Below are 21738 nucleotides of genomic sequence, written 5' to 3' on the forward strand. Positions count from 1 at the left end.
CTTCTGAGAGGGGTCCAAGAGCCGCCACTCCTCCTGGGTGAAGTCCACAGCCACATCCTTGAATGTCACAACCTCCTGCAGCATCAAAAGTCAGAAGATGTGGGGCTGAAAGATCCTTCAGAAGGAAAGAGTTCAACCCCCTCCAATTTATAGGAAGAAACTGAAAGACAGAGAAGGGATATATGCAAAGGTCGTAGGCTTTCTGAGAGTCAGAGTCAACTCTTGAACCCAGTGTTATTAAGAGACTGAATTTTAGTTCCGTTGAAATAAAGCTGAGAAGTGACTTATTATGAAATTCATACTGAAAGGCATCCTAGGGCCACAGGGCATATTCCGTTAATGACCTTTTCCACGCTCTTCCTTGCTAACCCTATTACTTTCTACACCCCATTTCCTATTTCCCACTCTCTGTGCCTATTTTAGCTCTTTCTTTTATCTATAACCTCTTTTCCTAAAGAAACCACCTTTTACCAAAGAGAATCGCCATTGTGATTTTTATAGGTTAACATTGACCTAGGTAGGCATTGCTTCCCTGACCTTGTTGTGGTCTGTGTGTAAGGCTCATTTCACAGTTTATTTCCTTTATTCTATTATTTCACTTCTAGATAACAGGTTTTAGAAAAGAAGGCATCTGTGCAGTTGGTGTACAAGCAGTGGCCAAAAGCTCCTATAGCCCAGCCTCAGAATGGGGCTCTTGGAACCTTTGACTGCACGAATTGTCAAGGAAAAAAGACCCCGTGAGCAGAGGAGCTATGTGACACAGAACAAGAATCTGGGCAAAACAGCCAAGGAAGGTGGACAATGAGGAGAGGGAGAGAAAAGGGAAGAAAAGTGGTTGAAATTAGAAAACTAATGAACAGGATGAGTTGAAGGGCAAGAGAGGGAGGAGAATGTACAAGAGAATGAAGAGGAATGGGGGATGAAGAAATGCATAATGAGATCAATTAGAAGGGATGAACAAATGTCTAGAGAAACTTGAAATAAAAGACTCATGGCATCTTCTAAAGGGAACAACAGTGGAACATGCATATTTCTTTTCAACACATGGTACTTTTACAAACATTAACCACTGGGATACACAACTCCTCTGCCCAGATGAAAAAGTCAAAAATAATCGTATACTCTCTCAATACCTAAAGAAATAAGAAGAAAAGAATTGGTTCAGAGATGACCACCAAAAAATACAAAGCAAAGAGTTTACACCTGGGTGGGACAAAATCTTAGAAATGATAAATTTCTAAAGGAAATGAAAATGATTAAACAAACCCTTATCCCCAAATCAGATTCTGAGATGCACGGCTGACAGAGGCCTTGGATGTGGGGGACTGGGGAGAGAGGAATGGACATACCCTCACACATTGAGATATTAAAAAAAAAAAAAGACTTTTAACTGAATATGCATTAAGAAAAATTAGAAAAAATAAATGAAAAACTGAAAATAAGGACAAATATTGACAAAATTAAAGGGGAAACAGATGGAGATAAATTGGATATTAAAAAAATGACAAACACAAAAATGATTTCTTTGAAATGATTCAAAAAAAAAAAAGTGGAGAGAGCCCTTAGCTGATTTGATCAAAGGTTAGCGAGCAAAAAATCCAGTCACTGAAACAGCAAATGGCAAAGGTGAAATGGGCACCCTCTTTTTGGGAGCCCTGGTACCCTCTCCACATGACTAGCCTGTATGCTTTCATGCGAATAAGAGCTCCTGATGGCCAGAAAAGAAAAAAAAATCTCATCTCGAACAATACCTGCTTCCTGAAAGAGTTGTCTGAAAAAGTCCCAGGGAAACTTGCCAAAATGCAGAGCTGCCGAGTCGATGAGAAAAAGCCTGCAGGCCTCCAGAGAGAAAGTCCAGTACAGCTGATTCAAGTACCAGGAAGCCACCATTAGAACCAGACACAATTTGGCAGCAACTTTCATTAAGGGGCAGAGAATATGGAACACGATATGCCAGAAGGCAAAGGACCTGACTTTACTGGCCAAAGAGCAAATTATGAAGCAAAACAGATGGAATGCTTTTCAGGGGAAAAGTACCTTTAATGAAGTCCTTCCAATTCTAAGGAAAATACAAATGTAGAAAACTTTCTAGGTACAGAACCCATGAGGAGAAGTAATATATAATCCAGAATGAACTAACCTCAGGACTCAAAATAAAAGGAAGAGCTAGTTACATACAACCATAGTGAGAGAACATGTGACCCTCAATTCCTATTTGGAGGCTCACAGAGGAACCAAAGGAGAGTAAAGAAAGCAGGGAGGGTTCTGTTATGTCTGAATGATCTTAAGCAGAGACTGGAAAGGGGAAGAGGGTGGAAGAAAGAAGGGCTGGGAAATGTTGTATGGCAAGGAAGGGTCCTGGACTAGAAGCTCTACAAGCAGAGGTGGGGGACATCTGAGCCTCAGTGATCTAGTCAAAGGAAGGAACAATTCCAGGACATAGGCAGATGAGGGAAAATGCAGTTGACTCCCCATTGAGATTGAGTAGAGTCAGTCACATCCATTGCTCTCTTTCCAGAGTCCTTAGGGCTTGCTGCAGCCTAGGCATGAAGTATCCAGAACTTAAGGTGCCATGACACACTAATGTGACTCTTAATCCTTCTTTTCTCCCAGTTGTTCTCATAGTCCTAGCAGTTCCTGGCACTCTGTTGGGGCAACAATTTAAATCAGCAAAGAAACAGTTGGTATAATTACTCTGAAATTTGGGAACGACAGAGGAGAGGGCGAATCTCAGCAGCTTCTTTTAGACAGGAGATGGTTCCCTGTGCCAGGGCAGGTCTGAGAAGCCCTAGAGCAGTGGGATGTTGAAGCTCTGTGTACTAGAACTGCTGAAGCTTGAACCCAAGGCCATTCTCAGTGCTTATTGACAAAAACCAAGGAATGGTGAGGGAGGGGTTTCAAGGGAGACCTGGGAAGACTTGGGGACGTGAGGCACGAGGACAGGAGCAGCCCAGATGGACAGTTTCTGCTCTGATGACCAGGAGAAGGGCTGGGGAAGCTTCAGTGCTCTCCACCTAGACAGGACAAACTCTGTTTGAAGGGTTTTCTAGGAGCTTCAGGAGAGAACATGGCGAGAACCAAGAGGAGGGGGAGGTCTTGGATGGGAAGAGAGGTAGGTGGGTCAAGGCTCCCTAGATGGAGATTCATGATAGTGGGGCACCCTGTCAGTGCCTTGTATTGAAAGGAACATAGAGCAAATGGTGAAGTGGGAGGTGTGTCAGTCTGTCTGTCTGTCCCAAGATACAAGGGTCAGAGATGCAGTTGGGCAGGGAGCCGTGTTACGGTTCCCTGTTTTGTACAGAAGCGAGCCAATGCAACAGGCCCTGACATGTCTAGGGAAATATGACTGCTGCTATTGGTCAGGTCTCTGGGGATGGTTCTGCACTCACCTGAGGAGGTCCAAGGCTCCCAAGGCCCATTCCTCCTGGCTCAGGCTCCCTATGGACGTAACACTCAGAGGTCACAAATCCTGGTCCCTTTTCATTCCAATAAAAGATCGGGGCCTGTCGCCCATCCGGATTTGCTAACGGACTACACCCAAAAGCCCCTCTAGCTAAATCTCTCCTATTATAAAGGGACGTACCAGAAACTACCTTTGCAGAGGTTCAAAACATACTAGCAATGTGGACCCTCTGTCCACACTGGACCCTCTGTCCAGTGCTCTCCTTATCTCTACCTTCACCTATAATAAACCTCTTTTTTATAATCCCCCAAGCTTTCCAGCCAATAAAAGCGTTTATTGGGAACTCCCACTTTCTGTTGACCTCATTTACCTCCTTGCTCTTGCACCCGAATCCAAGGGTTGCAGGGGGCTCTGTTTGACTCCATGCCCAAACTTGACAGACTAACTAAACCTAATTTCATTGGTACCCCAAATCTGAACCTCAACAATCCACAGGCAGCCTTGGGGAGAAAGGTGTGCTCTGGTGAACCTGGGATCGCACCCCAGGTCAAAGAGAGACTTAAGGCAAAGACAGCCAGTGGAAATCAGGAAATGTGGAGCATGCTGGCTCAGACCTACCTGGGAGATGCAAGCATAGGCTTGGAGATGCAGGAATGCCGAGATCTCAGGTGCAGGGAAAAAAAAGAGGAGAGCCCTGAGCTCACTGGAAAAGGGGAGAGATCTGAGCTCCCAGGGAAGAGGGGAAGGCTGAGCTCCCAAGGAAAAGTGAGTAGATCAAACTCCCAGGTGCAAATGGGGAGATCTCTGAGCTCCCAGAGAAGAGAGAGACCTATGAGGAACTCACAGGAAAAAATGGAGAGGGACCAGGGCTCCATAAAAAGAGGGACAGACCAAAACTCCCTAGGCAAGAGAAGTTTCCACAGCAGGGAAAGTAAGAGAGAGGCAGGAAAGTAGAGTGATCCCAGCTCAGTTTCCTGTTTCAGGACAACCCAGTTGGGAGGGTCTTCTTGGTCCCAAAGCCCTGCCCTGTCCACTCCCCTAGAATCTTGAGCCCTTTTGCTCAATCACACCCAGGGCCTGTACATGTTTTGATTATGCCTGGATGCAGGAGCAGGAATTTGAGCTTCTAGAGAGAACCTGTGTCTAATGAACCCTCAGGTAAGGCTCTACAATGCTAAGACCATAAAACCTACAATAAGATCATTAGTTTTTAGTTAATGGGCACATTTTTCATGGGTAATTTTTCTTCTAAAGTTACTTTGAGACTGTGAGAATGGGGATACAAAATAATGATAAAGGGCATAGCTGCTTCTCTTACCAGCTATTGCTCTATGAAGCAATTGAGGACAATAACTATACTCAACCTGGAGAGAGGTTCAGGAATTTGGAACAGGACACTACCTGGACTGCAGACTCTAGTGACTTTGACCTTGTAAATCCAATGGTGTGCTGGGTTCTGTCATCTAGCAGGTGGTATTGCCCATTTGGATGTGACAGGTGGGCCACAAGTACAGAACCTTGATCCTGGCTGAAGTGGGAGTGGAGAGCAGAACTTCAAAGGGACCTTTCCACCATGGCTTGAAGGAAGGCTTTCAGGATTCCAGCAGACCCAATCACAGGACACTGGAATAGGGCAGGCTCAATTGAGATTCTGAGGAATGGGACTGAGAGACAAGTTAGTAGTCTCTATTATTGTCTGAGCCAACAAAATAGAGTTCTATAGGAGGGAGCATTAAGTTACTGCTGCCTCCCTCCCCTCACACCCCATGGGTACAGTGGTATCAGAGTACTGATATTCTCACAAGGCCCTGACTTCTTCCTACCTGGTCTTTCATTAATTTAATAAGGAGCACAAGTATCCATTAACTCTTTCCATCTGATGACTGAGATTGGAAAACTCAGCACAATATTGGTGCTGACTGATTGACCGATGAAAGCACCTTAGGTAATAGAGCTCTTGTAAAAATGGGCCCATCTATTACTATGTATTTCTTCAGAGCCCTACATAGCTTCATGAGTTCAAATCCCATCTCATATCATTACTAGGTATGGGAACTTGGTCAAGTCACTTTACCACATTTGCCTCAGTTTCCTCATTTGTAAAGTGAGCCGGAGAAGGAAATAACAAAGCACTCTAGGATCTTTGACAAGAACCCCTTCTTTATTCCCACAAACACAGAGTAGTGCACAAGTCAAATGCCTGGACAACAGATCAAGTGAGACTATAGTGCTGGCTTCAAGAAAATCATGCTCAGTTGGTGACGGTGATTTCCATGCACAGATTGGATTAGTGGAAGCTTTCCTTAGGAGTGATTGCCTGGATGGTCTAAAGACCATCAAGCCTGCTTGTCACAAGTAAAGTCAGGTCAACTGAGGCACAAACTTCTGAGCGTTGATGGTCTGTTACTTAAGGAAGACTTTAGTAATAAAGAGGGCCAGTGACTTTAACACTGAACTCAAAGATGTGGAATGTGGAAGGCAGCCCGTCCCCTCCCATTTTAAAGGCTACACCCAAGAACAGAAGTTGGTGGGTGGGGAAACAGTACAGAAGATTAAGAGACTGAGAGTATGAAGGGGCAGGGCAATGAAGTTGGTTCCAAGTCTGACATGTGACTGCATAGTGACCCTTCATTTCCTCTTGAATATGTTGATGCTTTCTACCTGTATCACCCAAAAACAATTTATGAGAAAGAACAAATCTTGATTTGTACAGCACTTCCTATGGGCGATACTTCCAGGAATGGCATCATCCTGGCTGGCAGGAATTGCAGGACATGTCCTAGAATTGAATCTGGGTAGTTAAAAGTGGAGAAGATAATAAAATTCCTTGACCTGAAGGGATTTGCACCTGGTGAATTCCTTTTGGATTAAAGTATTTATTGAGAGCAGTGCACTTTTTGAGTTAGGATTAGAGTTTTTCTTCAATGGAAAGTGACTGAGAGTAAACCTGAACTTTTGCATTTAACTGAGAGACCACTGACTTTCTAGGATACCAGGGTAGATTTTCTCTATGACTTTTTCAAGGATGATGTCCAAGCAGTTTTTTGGATCATGGTTTTCTGTTACTCCACTAATTCTCAATTTATCTTCCTTGGATCCCTTTTCCATATTCCTTGTTTTTCCTAGGAGGGGTGTGTGTGTGTATTGATTCTTGCTGTCTCATTGAGTTATAAGCTTCCATTAGTCTAATTCAAATTTTTAATGACTTATTTTTTCAGGTAGCTTTCTAACCTCATTTTTCATTGGCCAACTCTATTTATAAAACTCTTTTCTTTGGCGAAATTATTTTCTATTTTTAAATAGCTTTTTTATTTTCAAAAGGCATGTAAAGATAGTTGTCAACATTTCCCCTTGCAAAATCTTTTGTTAAAATTTTTCTCCCTCTGGAGCAGTAATGAACTGAACTAGCTATACCCAGAAAAAGAACTCTGGGAGATGACTAAAAACCATTACATTGAATTCCCAATCCCTATATTTATGCACACCTGCATCTTTGATTTCCTTCACAAGCTAATTGTACAATAATTCAGAGTCTGATTCTTTTTGTACAGCAAAATAATGCTTTGGTCATGTATACTTATTGTGTATCTAAGTTATATTTTAATATATTTAACATCTACTGGTCAAACCAAGCAGAAAGACAGGCCTGCCATTTAGGGGAGGGGGTGGGGGGGGGGAGTAAGAGGTGAAAAATTGGAACAAGAGGTTTGGCAATTGTTAATGCTGTAAAGTTACCCATGTATATATCCAGTAAATAAAAGGCTATTAAATAAAAAAAAAAAAAAAATTTTTTTCTCCCTCACTTGCCCCACTCTCCTCCCCTAGACAGCAAATTATCCAATATAAGTTAAAATGTGCAATTCTTATATTCACATTAATACATTATCATGCTACCCAAGAAAGATCAGATCAAAACTGAAAAAAAAAAAAAACTGAGAAAAGAAAAAAAGCAAGTAAACAACAACCAAAGATGTCAATGCTATGCTGTGATGTAAATTAGGTCCCCAGAGGCCTTTCTCTGGATGTAGCTGCCTTTCTCTGGATGTAGCTGCTTCTCTCCATCACAAGTCTATTGGAACAGGTCTCAATCACCTCATTGTTGAAAAAAGTCATGTCCATCCCAGCTGGTTGTCCCATAATCTTGTTTTTGCCGTCTGTACCTTTCTCTTGGTTCTACTCTTCCCTTAGCATCAGTTCATGTAAGTTTTTCCAGGCCTCTCTGACAGTAGCCTTCTGACGATTTCTCATAGAACAATATTCCATTACTTTCATATACTACAATTGATTACCCATAGAGAGATTTTGTAAATAAAAAGCTTACATCAAATTAAAAAAAAAGATAATCATAATATTTCCTTATTTTTCCTTCTAATCAAAAGGTTGGAATGGCCATGAAAATTGATGAGGAACATTGATTTGATACAGGATTTGGATTTTATGTAAAATAAGTGAATTATAAAGTGAATGCCAAGCCAAACATAGAAGAGAAACATCAAACCAGGGAGGGCAGAATGGAGAATACGGTCAATGTGTTCAGGCAATTGGAAAGAAGGTAAAGGGGAGACATTCTTCAGAAAATTCTGACAAGGAAACACCATGCCTCCCCAGTGATGATAGATGATCTCCCTCTCTCACCTGTTAAGGTCTCCAGCACCCTATGGTTTTGCAATACCATGAGATGAGTGAATAAACCTGTATTTGGTGGTTTGTGACAAACTTCTCTGGCTGCTTCAGGCCCATGGCTAGTTCTATCACGATGCTTCTGAAAGAGGGGTACAGTGAGCCAAAGGTGGCTATGGTCTGGGTCAGGGATCTAAGAGAACCCAACAGGGTTGCAGTAGTCAGCCTCCATTGCTCATGGAGGAACAGCTTTAAACAGAGAGGAGCTTCACCTGAGTGATTTCCTGGGACTACTTGCTCATGGTGTAGACAAAATGAGAGAGATCCTCCTACAAGGGAGGAAGGCAGAGATATAGGGTAGAACAATATTAGAAGGACAGTTCTGGTGAAGGAAGCAATTCTGTAGCCAAGATATGGAAAATAGAGGGTGAATCCCAGACAGAGTAAGTACAACTCATAGATTGTAGCACCTCCAGGTATGGATGTTTCTTTCTGCCACTGCTATGGAACAAGAAGGCTTTGGGGGATTCCTACATCAACCCAGAAATCGAATAGATGCCTTTGCAATTGCCTTTATTGTACACTGAGGTTAGAGGTCGGATGATTGATTTTTTAGGAAAGACAACTGCATTGATTATTTTTAAGGTGGCTTTTCCAGCACTAGAGATTTGTATTCAGGCATATCTGTGACTGAAGGAGCTGGTCAGAAGAACTGAGTAATTTAGGAAAACAAACCATATAGAATTAAAATAAAGGTGAAATTATGTTCTTAAGATTTGGTGATTCAAGATAAGGGCACATGTTGCTGGTTATGCTCTGGATACAGAGTGAAACTTGTCTTTCTTGAGAGAGCCCCAATTGTCATGGTTCCTCTAAGAAAGGGTCTGCAATGGGAGGGGAGTATAAAATCTGCTACTAAGACAATTAGTTCTGGTTTAATGTGCGCCTTTTTCATATGGGGAATTTTTCTTCTGAAGATTACTTTGGGAGTGTGAGGAGAAGGGAGATAGAAATAATGATAGCAGGCATTGGCTGCTTCTTTTAAATAAGTTACTGCTCTATGAAACAGACCAGGACAGCTGGCTTCTCAATGTGGAGAGGTTCAGGAGTTTGGGAACAGGACCACCTACCTGGACTGCAGAACCTCCTGGTGACCTGACCTTGTAAATCCAGTGGTGTCCTGTAGTTTCTGCCATCTAGCAGGTGGTATTGCCCCTTTAGGATGTGCCAGGTGGAACCACAAGTACACAACTTTGAGTCTGGCTAACGTGGGAGTGGTGAGCAGGACTCCAAAGGGACCTTTTTACCATGACTCCAAGGAAGGCTTTAAGAGATTCTATCAGATGCAATCACAGGACTGCATTAGGAGCTGAGCCTCAGTTGGGATTCCTAAAACATGGGGCTGAGAGACAAATTGGTAAGTCTCTGATGATGTCTGTAGACATTATCACAATAGCGTTCTATAGGAGGTTGCATCGAGTTGCTATGCTTTCACCCATGAGTACAGTGGTATTAGGGGTCCTGATATCTCATAATAGCTTCTTCCTACCTAGCTCTTACATCAATTTAATAAGGGGGGAGGGAGGTTAAGTATGCCATTAACTTTTTTTCCCATCCTTGATGACTGGGGGGTAAAAGGTATAATTTTGGTGCTGTGTGATTGACCAGGATGAAAGCACCTTAGGTAATGAAGCTCTTGTAAAATGGGTACATCTCTTATTAAGTATTTCTTTAAGAATTCTACATAATGGAATAATTTTTTTTTCTTTTTTTCCTTATTAACTTTGTTTCTGCTTAATACACATTACTTTTTGCATGTTCTGGGGAGAGAAAAATTGAAGAGATTAAAAAAAAAAAGGAAAAGGGAAAAAAAAGTAGAGAACATAGCACATGTTTATTTACATTCAGTCTCCATAGGTCTTTTTGTGGATGCAGATCCCATTTTCTGTGCAAAATCTATTGGGATTGCTTTGCATCCCTGAACCTCTGATAAGGACCAAGGCTTTCATAGTTGATCCTCATGCATTCGGACTGTTACTGTGTACAATGGATTGCTGGGTCTGCTCATTGGGATCAGTATCAGGTCATGTAATTCCAGGCCTTTCCAAAACCAGCCCGTTCCTCATTTTTACAGAACAATAATAGTCCACGGTCTTCAAGTACCACAAGTTGTTCGGCCATTCCCCAATAGACAGACACATATTTTGTTTCAGTTCTTTGTGACCGCACAGAGCTGGAACATTGTGACCCATGTGGGTCTGAAATGCTTTTTATTTAAGATGATTTTTGCCAGCCCACAGGCTGTGGCAGTTTGAGGGGGAACTGCCACCCAGCGGGAAAGTGTACAGACCATCCCCAAAATGTCCACATCCAGTGTGAATTCTCTGATGTACAGTGAGAACATTCTTATTTCTAAAAAATATTATTACATTCTTATTTCTAAAAAATTTCTAAAAGCTTTTCCACACTGGTAACATTCATAAGGTTTCTCTCCAATATGTATTCTCTGATGTGTAGTAAGAATTCCCTTTTGTCTAAAAGCCTTTTCACATTGGTTACATTCATAAGGCTTCTCTCCAGTGTGGATTTTCTGATGTACGTGAAGTCTTCCCTTGTGTCTAAAAGCCTTTCCACAGTGGTTACAGTTATAAGGTTTCTCTCCATTGTGGGTTCTCTGATGTACAATGAGAACATTCTTGTCTCTAAAAGCTTTTCCACATTGGTTCCATTCATAAGGTTTCTCTCCAGTGTGAATTCTCTGATGTACAGTGAGAACATTCTTATTTCTAAAAGCTTTTCCACACTGGTAACATTCATAAGGTTTCTCTCCAATATGTATTCTCTGATGTGTAGTAAGAGTTCCCTTTTGTCTAAAAGCTTTTCCACACTGGTTACTGCTGGGTGGAACTGCCACCCAGCGGGAAAGTATACAGACCATCCTCAAAGCGTATTTGGAACCATGGGCAGCTGGTAATTGAATGAAGGCCATTTGCCACGTTGGAAAGGGAACATCTGGGAAAGGAAACTGACCCCCAAGCCGGCGTCAGAGGCTCGGATACACTGTGCTTTGGGGCAGCTGGGACTCATCTCACAGGTGGTGACAGCAGCCCTGGGAAACTTCTCTCACCAGTGTTTTTGGGCTATTCCCACCAACTTGTTAGGTGCAAAAGAGTGCAAATGCTATGCCGTGATCCACACTCAGTTCCCATAGTCCTCTCTCAGTGTAGATGGCTCTCTTCATCACAAGATCATTGGAACTGGCCTGAATCATGTCATTGTCGAAAAGAGCCACATCCACCAGAATTGATCATTGCAGTCTTGCTGTTGCCATGTGTGATGATCTCCTGGTTCTGCTCACTTCACTTTGCATCAGTTCATGTAGGTCTCACCAGGCCTCTCTGAAATCATCTTGCTAATCATTCCTTATAGAAGAATAATATGCTACAACATTAATGTGCTATGACTTATTCAGCATTTCCCAGTTGATGGGCATCCACTCAGTTTCCAGTTTCTTGCCACTACAAACGGGGCTGCAGAAACATTTCTGTACATGTGGGACCTTTTTCCTCCTTTAGGATCTCTTTGGCATATAAACCCAGTAGAAACATTGGTAGTTCAAAGGCTATGCACCAGTTGATAGCCCTTTGGATATGTTCCATATTGCTCGGCCGAATGGTTGGATCCATTCACAATTCCACCAACAATAATCCCAGATTTCCCCCAAAAGCCTTTCCACATTGGTTACATTGAGGTTTCTGTCCAGTTTGGGATTTTGATATCTAGTAAAAAATCCTTTATTTGCAAAAGCTTTCCAGCATTGATTACAATCATAAAGTTTCTTTAAAACAAAGTGTGGATAAGCTCATGGCCAGTAAGACTAGATTTCTGTCTGAAAGCCTTTCCACACTGGTTACATTCATAAGGTTTCTCTCCAGTGTGGATTCTCTGATGTAATATAAGTTTTCCCTTGCTTCTAAAAGCCTTTCCGCAGTAGTTACAGTCATAAGGTTTCTCTCCAGTGTGGATTCTCTGATGTGCTGTAAGAGCTCCCTTTTGTCTAAAAGCCTTTCCACACTGGTTACATTCATAAGGTCTCTCTCCAAAATGGATTCTCTGATGTGTAGTAAGAGATCCCTTTTGTGTAAAAGCCTTTCCACACTGGTTACATTCATAAGGTCTCTCTCCAAAATGGATTCTCTGATGTGCAGTAAGAGATCCCTTTTGTCTAAAAGCCTTTCCACACTGGTTACATTCATAAGGTTTCTCTCCAGTATGGATTCTCTGATGTGTAATAAGAGCTCCCTTTTCTCTAAAAGCCTTTCCACATTGGTTACATTCATAAGGCTTCTCTCCAGTGTGGATTCTCTGATGTCCGTGAAGTCTTCCCTTGCGTCTAAAAGCCTTTCCACAGTGGTTACAGTTGTAAGGTTTCTCTCCATTGTGGGTTCTCTGATGTACAGTGAGATATGTCTTCTTTCTAAAAGCCTTTCCACACTGGTTACATTCATAATGCTTTTCTTCAGTGTGGATTCTCTGATGTACAATAAGTTTTCCCTTTCTATTAAAACCCTTTCCACATTGGTTAAATTCATAAGGTTTCACGCCTGAGTGGATTCTCAATTGTACAATAAGATTTTCCTCTTTTATACAACCTTTTCCACATTCGGTACATTCACAATGTCTCTCTCTAAGCTGGATTCTCTCATGTGTTGCACAGCTTTTTGTCCAAGTAAAGTCACAGGATCCATCACCCATGAACCACTGCTTGGGAGTGTCTATCATAGAATGGCGTGACTCTGCAGGAGTTTCTTTCATTTCATTCTGATCTCTCCTTCCAAAACAAAAGAAAATGAGGAAACAATAAAGCAGACATAGTCATGATGCACACACACACACACACATTCACTCACACATATTTATATTCCTTTCCTTCCATCAGCAGAAGAGAAACTCAGTTATTTTGTCTTCTCCTAGCCAAAGAGAAAAATATAAAATGGGCAAAACCAATCATTTTATGTCCCCTTAGTTCACATCCCAAACATGATGTAATTTCTAAGGAGTTTCATGCACAATAACAATGGAGCCTCACAATAACCTGCGACAACCCAGAGAGTGCCTTGATTCTCCTCAGGTGCACAACTCAGATGGTCAACACCTCAGAATGGCTGAGTTAATCGGCTCAAATCCCAGCAGCTGAGACTAGAATTTACACCCTGTGAATGGGCATGCTCTGCCTACAGTATATGACAATGATTTCACCTCTCAATTTTCCCCTTTCCCTTTTGGTATCTGCGCTTTGCCTCTTTTTGTGAACATAATCTAATTGCAGGAAATATTCAGATTCTTTTATGATCTGTCCTGCTTGTAAGTATAACAAATTTCTATTCTGATCACTTTCAGTTCATTTTTTTTTTCTATTATATTATCTGGTATCATATTCAGCAGGCTAACACAGTTTGTTTCTTTGTATTTTGTATTTACCTGAAGTAGAAGTGATTTGATTCTGATCCATTTTTGAGACAGCTGTCACTTATTTCTTTTTTTAAAAAATTATCATTATATGCCCCTGCATATCCCAAGATACGAATTTTTTAATGCTTGAAATTATCCACATCTGTAATGTCTCAAACACAAATTTTGAGTTCATCATCCTAAGATGTGGAAGGGTAGTGCGAGCTGCAGTATTGCAATCTTTCCTTTTAAAATTCACCAAGCCACCGTGAACGATTGAGATAAAGATCAAAAATGTCTTAGTGGCACCTAAAGTGGTGAATAACTGTCCGACTTGGTTATAAAGGTAGCTGTGCTCTGAGACCACAGAGATGGGCACCTTTCCACCTTTACAAGACTTTCTGCAGTGATTTCAGCCTATCAAGATCAACAGTACACGGCTGTGGAGGACTATGCCCTGAGTCCATGAAACTCTGGCTGCTTCTAAGTGCAACAGATTCTTCTGGTTTCTCAAGTGTCAGATTTTCCTAGCATTTAAGGAAGGATTTGGGTACTCATGTACAAATGGCCACAGGCCTGCAAAGTCCCTCAGGCTCTCCCGGGACCACAGTGCTCTCCCTCCTGGGTTATCTAGCAACCTCATCCAAGTTGTAATAGCCTGAGCAAGATGTGCCAAAAACAAGATATATGACTATTGTGTCATTGAACTGACATTTGTCATGAGCAACATAAATTTAAATCTTTTAAATTTTAATTTTAAATTTTTTTAATTTTAAAAATTTTAATAGCTTTTTTTTACAAGTTATATGAATGGGTAATTTACAGCAGTGACATTGCCAAACCTTTTGTTTCAATTTTCCTCTCACCGCACATTCCTCCATAAATGGCAGGATGACCAATACATGTTAAATATGTTAAGTATAAATTAAATGCAAAATGATACACATGTCCAAACCGTTATTTTGCTGCACAAAAGAATCAGACTCTGAAATATTGTACAATGAGCCTGAAGGAAATCCCAAATGCAGGCAAGCAAAAATATAGAGTTGGGAATTCAATGTAATGGTTCTTAGTCATCTCGGAATTCTTTCGCTGGGCATGGCTGGTTCAGTTCATTACTGCTCCATTGGAACTGATATGATCTTTTTCTAAACAGCAGTGTAATGAAAACTTGACTGGCTAGACTTTAAAAATGAATTTCCGCATGTCTCCCACAGGAGCTTGTCCAATTCTTTCTTTTCTACATCACCATATGTTAGACCATGTTCATCATATGTTTCAAAATCGAATACAGTTATAATGGATAGAATGTGGATGAGGCAAATTAGGCATCCCGGTTTATTCCCTCAGAACCTTGTAAGTCAAGTTATGGGACTTCTATTAGATTCAGTTCTGTATCTATAAAATGGGTACAATAATAGCACTTAAATCCTCTGGTTCTCATGAGGATGAAATTAAGACAATGCAGAGCATGGCAATAGGGCTGTATAAATGCTACCTGTTTTATTTCACTTTGGCTCTTTCCTCCCCAGTTCTACTCCTCTTCTTAGTATCATGATCCTCACCAGTGTTAAGTGCACTGGGGCACTAAATTATTCAATTTATCTGGTGCACAGTGGGTCCCTCCAGAATTGCTGGTGTATTGTCTGCCCCGCCACTGTGGTGGGGGACCTCCATGAGGGCAGGGGATGTCCCTCATATCTCTATTTGTGTTCCTGGTGTTTAGCCCAGGGCTGCCCTGTAGCAGGCCCTTAATTGTTTACTGACAAGAAAAAGTTCTAAGAAATGCCTCATGTCCCAAACCTATTCCCTGTGGGCACTTTCAGGAATTCAATCTTAAAGAAGGACTTCTTGATGATGAAGCAGATGAGCAGTGGAAGGGGCCTACAGGGCCTTTGAAATGGGATCCACTCATTTTGTGGAACGGACAACAACCAGATTCACTGACTAACCCCCGGACACTGCTGCAGGAAATATTCAATAAAGAATTCCTAAATCTGGCCTCTCCCCAAACTGAGCATGTACTTCAGGCTAACTCCCAGAAGCCTCTTGTAACCACAGCTCTCATATTCCTGCTTTCACCTCACTCACCTGGAGAGCATGCTCAATTTCTTGGTCAGCATCACGGGGTTCCCTTTGCTCAAAACAGAGATCACCTCTTCTCTGGGAAATGGAAGCCCTGGGCATGGAAATCAGAAAGAGAAGAAGATGGAGAGAAGTTGATCACTTAGTTCTCTTTAGGGAAAAATGAGGCTCCAAAGCTGCTCCAAGCTGAAATTGAGCCCCTGATGTTCAGACTAATCAGTCAATACTCACCCACTGGGGACTGTAAAGCAAGTCACCCAAGGCAGGATGTGCCCACTATTTGTACAGCTTCCTCTGAAAAAGGCAAAGACCCTTCCTCCCACCTCCTGTCCTGAGAGGCTCCCTTCTGGCAGAAACTTCTGATCCCAAACCTGGGTTACTAACTGTGTACCTCTGGACAAGTCAATTAAATTCTATTTGTTTTCCTGTTTTTCTCAATGGGGATAACAATATCACCTGACTTAAAATGTGAAGATGGCGATAAAGTAACATACTATTTTATTGTACTTTTAACTTATAAACAAACATTTCAGTATCGTAGTTCAATAAAAAGATGATTGCACATGAAACTGTAAATCCACAATGCACAACTTGCTATTCCTTTCAAATACACAAGAAAATTATCAAGTACATTTTTTCCTTCCATTTGCCTGCGCTCAGCCTAGAGATGGCTGCAAATGCATAGAAATGTAAAATTACGCTATCTATATTTCTATTTATGAGTTTTTCTCCTGGATACAACCAGCGTCTTTCTTGATTTGTCCCCTGTCATGAATTTCGGTCCTTAGAATCATCAAAATAATTTATTTGCTGGAAGTTGTTCTTAAATAGTATTGTTACAGTTTGCAGTTTTCAGAGCTTTGGCGACCAAAATTCATGTCCAGCGAGAGGCTAATCTCTAAGATTAGTTGCATGTTTGAGATGCTTCCCCTGATTTAATCTTTGACCGGGAAATGGATAAGAGAGAGCTTTGGGAACAACAAAGGATATTCCCAGGTCCTGTCCCAAAATATAAGACCAACCTTTTGACTATAACTTTGTTAAAGCCTTCATTGGCCAGTAGAAGATATTTCAGCACGATTGTAGATTTGCTATTATCAGGAGGGGTGCCCTTACCCAAGGACAACAGGTTCTGGGCATTCTCCACCATGACCTCCTTGAACAGCTGCTTCTGAGAGGGTTAAGAGCCGCCACTCCTCCTGGGTGAAGTCCACAGCCACATCCTTGAATGTCACAACCTCCTGCAGCATCAAAAGTCCAGAAGATGTGGGGCTGAAAGATCCTTCCAGAAGGAAGAGTTCAACCCCCTCCAATTTATAGGAAGAAACTGAAAGACAGAGAAGGGATATATGCAAAGGTCGTAGGCTTTCTGAGAGTCAGAGTCAACTCTTGAACCCAGTGTTATTAAGAGACTGAATTTTAGTTCCGTTGAAATATTGAAGTGACTTATTATGAAATTCATACTGAAAGGCATCCTAGGGCCACAGGGCATATTCCGTTAATGACCTTTTCCACGCTCTTCCTTGCTAACCCTATTACTTTCTACACCCCATTTCCTATTTCCCACTCTCTGTGCCTATTTTAGCTCTTTCTTTTATCTATAACCTCTTTTCCTAAAGAAACCACCTTTTACCAAAGAGAATCGCCATTGTGATTTTTATAGGTTAACATTGTTGACCTGATGAGCATTCTTCCCTGACCTTGTTGTGGTCTGTGTGTGTGAGCTCATTCACAGTTATTTCCTTTATTCTATTATTTCACTTCTAGATAACAGGTTTTAGAAAAGAAGGCATCTGTGCAGTTGGTGTACAAGCAGTGGCCAAAAGCTCCTATAGCCCAGCCTCAGAATGGGGCTCTTGGAACCTTTGACTGCACGAATTGTCAAGGAAAAAAGACCCCGTGAGCAGAGGAGCTATGTGACACAGAACAAGAATCTGGGCAAAACAGCCAAGGAAGGTGGACAATGAGGAGAGGGAGAGAAAAGGGAAGAAAAGTGGTTGAAATTAGAAAACTAATGAACAGGATGAGTTGAAGGGCAAGAGAGGGAGGAGAATGTACAAGAGAATGAAGAGGAATGGGGGATGAAGAAATGCATAATGAGATCAATTAGAAGGGATGAACAAATGTCTAGAGAAACTTGAAATAAAAGACTCATGGCATCTTCTAAAGGGAACAACAGTGGAACATGCATATTTCTTTTCAACACATGGTACTTTTACAAACATTAACCACTGGGATACACAACTCCTCTGCCCAGATGAAAAAAAGTCAAAAATAATCATTATACTCTCTCAATACCTAAAGAAATAAGAAAGAAAATTGGTTCAGAGATGACCACCAAAAAATACAAAGCAAAAAGGAGATTTACCTGAGTCAGAGGACAAATCTTAGAAATGATAAATTTCTAAAGGAAAATGAAAATGATTAATTAAACCATATCCCAAATCAGATTCTGAGATGCAGCTGACAGAGGCCTTGGATGTGGGGGACTGGGGGAGAGGAATGGACATACCCTCACACATTAAGAATATTAAAAAAAAAAAAGACTTTTAACTGAATATGCATTGAAAAAAATTAGAAAAAATAAATGAAAAACTGAAAATAAGGACAAATAATGACAAAATTAAAGGGGAAACAGATGGAGATAAATTGGATATTAAAAAAATGACAAACACAAAAATGATTTCTTTGAAATGATTCAAAAAAAAAAAAGTGGAGAAAACCCTTAGCTGATTTGATCAAAGGTAAGCGAGCAAAAAATCCAGTCACTGAAACAGCAAATGGCAAAGGTGAAATGGGCACCCTCTTTTGGGAGCCCTGGTACCCTCTCCCATGACTAGCCTGTATGCTTTCATGCGAATAGAGCTCCTGATGGCCAAGAAAAAAAAATCTCATCTCGAACAATACCTGCTTCCTGAAAGAGTTGTCTGAAGAAAAAGTCCCAGGGAAACATTGCCAAAATGCAGAGCTGCCGAGTCGATGAGAAAAAGCCTGCAGGCCTCCAGAGAGAAAGTCCAGTACAATTCAAGTACCAGGAAGCCACCATTAGAACCAGACACAATTTGGCAGCAACTTTCATTAAGGGGCAGAGAATATGGAACACGATATGCCAGAAGGCAAAGGACCTGACTTTATGGCCAAGAGCAAATTATGAAGCAAAAACAGATGGAATGCTTTCAGGGGAAAAGTACCTTTAATGAAAGTCCTTCCCAGTATTCCTAAGGAAAAGCCCACAAATGTAGAAAACTTTCTAAGTGGAGACCCATGAGGAGAAATGCAATATATAATCCAGAATGAACTAGCCTCAGGGACTCAAAATAAAAGGAAGAGCTAGTTACATACAACCATAGTGAGAGAACATGTGTTCCCTCCAATTCCTATTTGGGCTCACAGAGGGAACCAAAGGAGAGTAAAGCAGGGAGGAGTTCTGTTATGTCTGAATGATCTTAAGCAGAGACTGGAAAGAGGGGAAGAGGGTGGAGAGAAAGAAGGGCTAGGAAATGTTGTCTCTGGCAAGGAGGGTCCTGGACTAGAAAGCTCTACAAGCAAGGAGGTGGGGACATCTGAGCCTCAGTGATCTAGTCAAAGGAAGGAACAATTCCCAGGACATAGGCAGATGAAGGGGAAAATGCAGTTGACTCCCCATTGAATTGAGTAGAGTCAGTCCTATCCATTATACTCTTCCAGGTCAACCCAGGGCTTGCTGCAGCCTAGAGGAAACATAGTATCCAAGAACCTGGAGTGCCATGACACACTAATGTGACTCTTAATCCTTCTTTTTCTCCCAGTTGTTCTCATGGTCTCTGCCAGTTCCTGGCACTCTGCCCAGGGCAGCTTAATTTAAATCAGCAAAAGAAACAGTTGGTATAGTACTCTGGGGCCCAGGAACGACAGAGGAGAGGGCGAGAATCTCAGCGGCTTCTTTTAGACAGGAGATGGTTCCCTGTGCCAGGGCAGGTCTGAGAAGCCCTAGAGCAGTGGGATGGCCCAGAGCTCTGTGTACTAGAACTGCTGAGCTTAGACCCAAGGCCATTCTCAGTGCTTATTGACAAGAGCCAAGGAATGGTCAAGGGGAGGGTTTCAAGGAGACCTGGGAAGACTTGGGGGACGTGAGGCACGAGGACAGGAGCAGCCCAGATGGACAGTTTCTGCTCTGATGACCAGGAGAAGGGCTGGGGAAGCTTCCAGGCTCAGCTCCTCACCTGAACAGGACAAACTCTGTTTGAAGGGTTTTCTAGGAGCTTCAGGAGAACATGGCAAAGGAAACCAAGAGGAGGGGGGAGAGATCTTGGATGGGAAGAGGTACTGGGTAGGTCCAAAGAGAGCTCCCCCTGGAATGGAGATTCATGATGAAGTGGGGCACCCTGTCAGTGCCTTGTATTGAGAAGGAACATAGAAACAAATGGTGAAGTGGGAGGTGTGTCAGTCTGTCTGTCTGTCCCCAAGATACCAAGGGTCCAAGGATGCAGTTGGGCAGGGCCGTGTTACTGGTTCCCCTGTTTTTGTACAGAAATGACCAATGCAACAGGCCCTGACATGTCTAGGGAAATACCTGTGACTGCTGCTATTGGTCAGGTCTGGGGATGGACTGCACTCACCTGAGGAGGTCCAAGGCTCCCAAGGCCCATTCCCTCTGGCTCCAGGCTCCCTGTGGACGTAACACTCAGAGGGTCACAAATCCTGGTCCCTTTTCATTCCAATAAAAGATCGGGGCCTGTCCCAGCCCCATCCGGATTTGCCCCAACTTTGGAACTACACCCAAAAGCCCCTCTAGCTAAATCTCCTATTATAAAAGGGACATGCCAGAAACCCCCTCTTTGCAGAGGTTCAAAACATGCTAGCAATGTGAGGACCCTCTGTCCACTGGACCCTCTGTCCGGTGCTCTCCTTATCTCTACCTTCACCTATAATAAACCTCTTTTATCAATCTAGCTTTCCAGCCAATAAAAGCGTTTATTGGGAACTCGCACTGCCAGTAGACCTCATTTACCTCCTTATCCTTGCGCAGAATCCAAGGGGGTTGCAGGGGAGCTCTGTTTGACTCCATGTACCCAAACTTGACAGTAGACCTCAACTAAACCCTAATTTCATTTAGGTACCCCAAATCTAGACCTCAACAATCCTACAGGCAGCCTTGGGAGAAAGGTGTGCTCCTGGTAGACCTGAAGTTCATGTACCCCAAGGTCAAAAGAGGAGACCCAAAGGCAAGGGCAGCCAGTGGAAATCGGGAAATGTGGAGCATGCTGGCTCAGACCTACCTGGGAGATGCAAGCATAGGCTTGGGTGCAGGAATGCCGAGATCTCAGGTGCAAGGGAAAAAAAGAGGAGAGCCCTGAGCTCACTGGGGGAAAGGGGGAGAGATCTGAGCTCCCAGGGGAAGAGGGGAAGAGAGCTGAGCTCCCAAGGGGAAAAGTGGTAGATCCAAACTCCCAGGTGCAAATGGGGAGAGATCTGAGCTCCCAAGAGGAAAAGAGAGAGACCTGAGGAACTCACAGGAAAAAATGGAGAGGGACCAGAGGAGCTCCATAAAAAGAGGGACAGACCAAAACTCCTAGGCAGAGAAGTTTCCACAGCAGGGAAAGTAAAAGAGGCAGGAAAGTAGAGTGATCCCAGCTCAGACTTCCTGTTTCAGGACAGCCCAGTTTGGGAGGGTCTTCTTGGTCCCAAAGCCCTGCCCTGTCCCTCCCCTAGAATGCTTGAGCCCTTTCCTCCAATCACACCCAGGGCCTGTACATGTTTTTGATTATGCCTGGATGCAGAGTGAAATTTGAGCTTCTAGAGAGAACCTGTGTCTAATGAACCCTCCAGGTAAGGCTCTACAATGCTAAGGACCATAAAACCTGCTATTAAGATCATTAGTTTTGGATTAATGGGCACATTTTTCACATGGGTAATTTTTCTTCTAAGGATTACTTTGAGACTGTGAGAATGGGGATAAAAATAATGATAAAGGGCACTGGCTGCTTCTCTTACATAAGCTATTGCTCTATGAAGCAGACCAGGACATGTGGCTTCTCAGCCTGGAGAGGTTCAGGAATTTGGGAACAGGACCACCTACCTGGACTGCAGAACCTCCTGGTGACCTGACCTTGTAAATCCAATGGTGTGCTACAGGTTCTGTCATCTAGCAGGTGGTATTGCCCATTTAGGATGTGACAGGTGGACCCACAAGTACAGAA

The 21738-nt window shown here is 42.5% G+C and overlaps 1 protein-coding gene across 1 annotated transcript; it reads right to left on the minus strand.

The window, feature by feature from the left end:
• Positions 1–10463: 10463 nt before the first annotated feature.
• Positions 10464–20606, minus strand: LOC116419310 (zinc finger protein OZF-like; the record flags this gene model as incomplete). Its single annotated transcript, XM_031938530.1, has 5 exons — positions 20550–20606; positions 16676–16800; positions 15566–15637; positions 11890–12854; positions 10464–10870 (listed from the first exon to the last, which is right to left on the minus strand). Coding segments are annotated over exons 1-5 (1626 nt in total), but the record flags the coding sequence as incomplete, so codon positions are not given.
• Between the last annotated feature and the right edge of the window lie 1132 nt (positions 20607–21738).

This window comes from Sarcophilus harrisii, chromosome 5, assembly GCF_902635505.1.
Source record: "Sarcophilus harrisii chromosome 5, mSarHar1.11, whole genome shotgun sequence".
In the NCBI taxonomy this organism is placed as follows: Eukaryota; Metazoa; Chordata; class Mammalia; order Dasyuromorphia; family Dasyuridae; genus Sarcophilus; species Sarcophilus harrisii.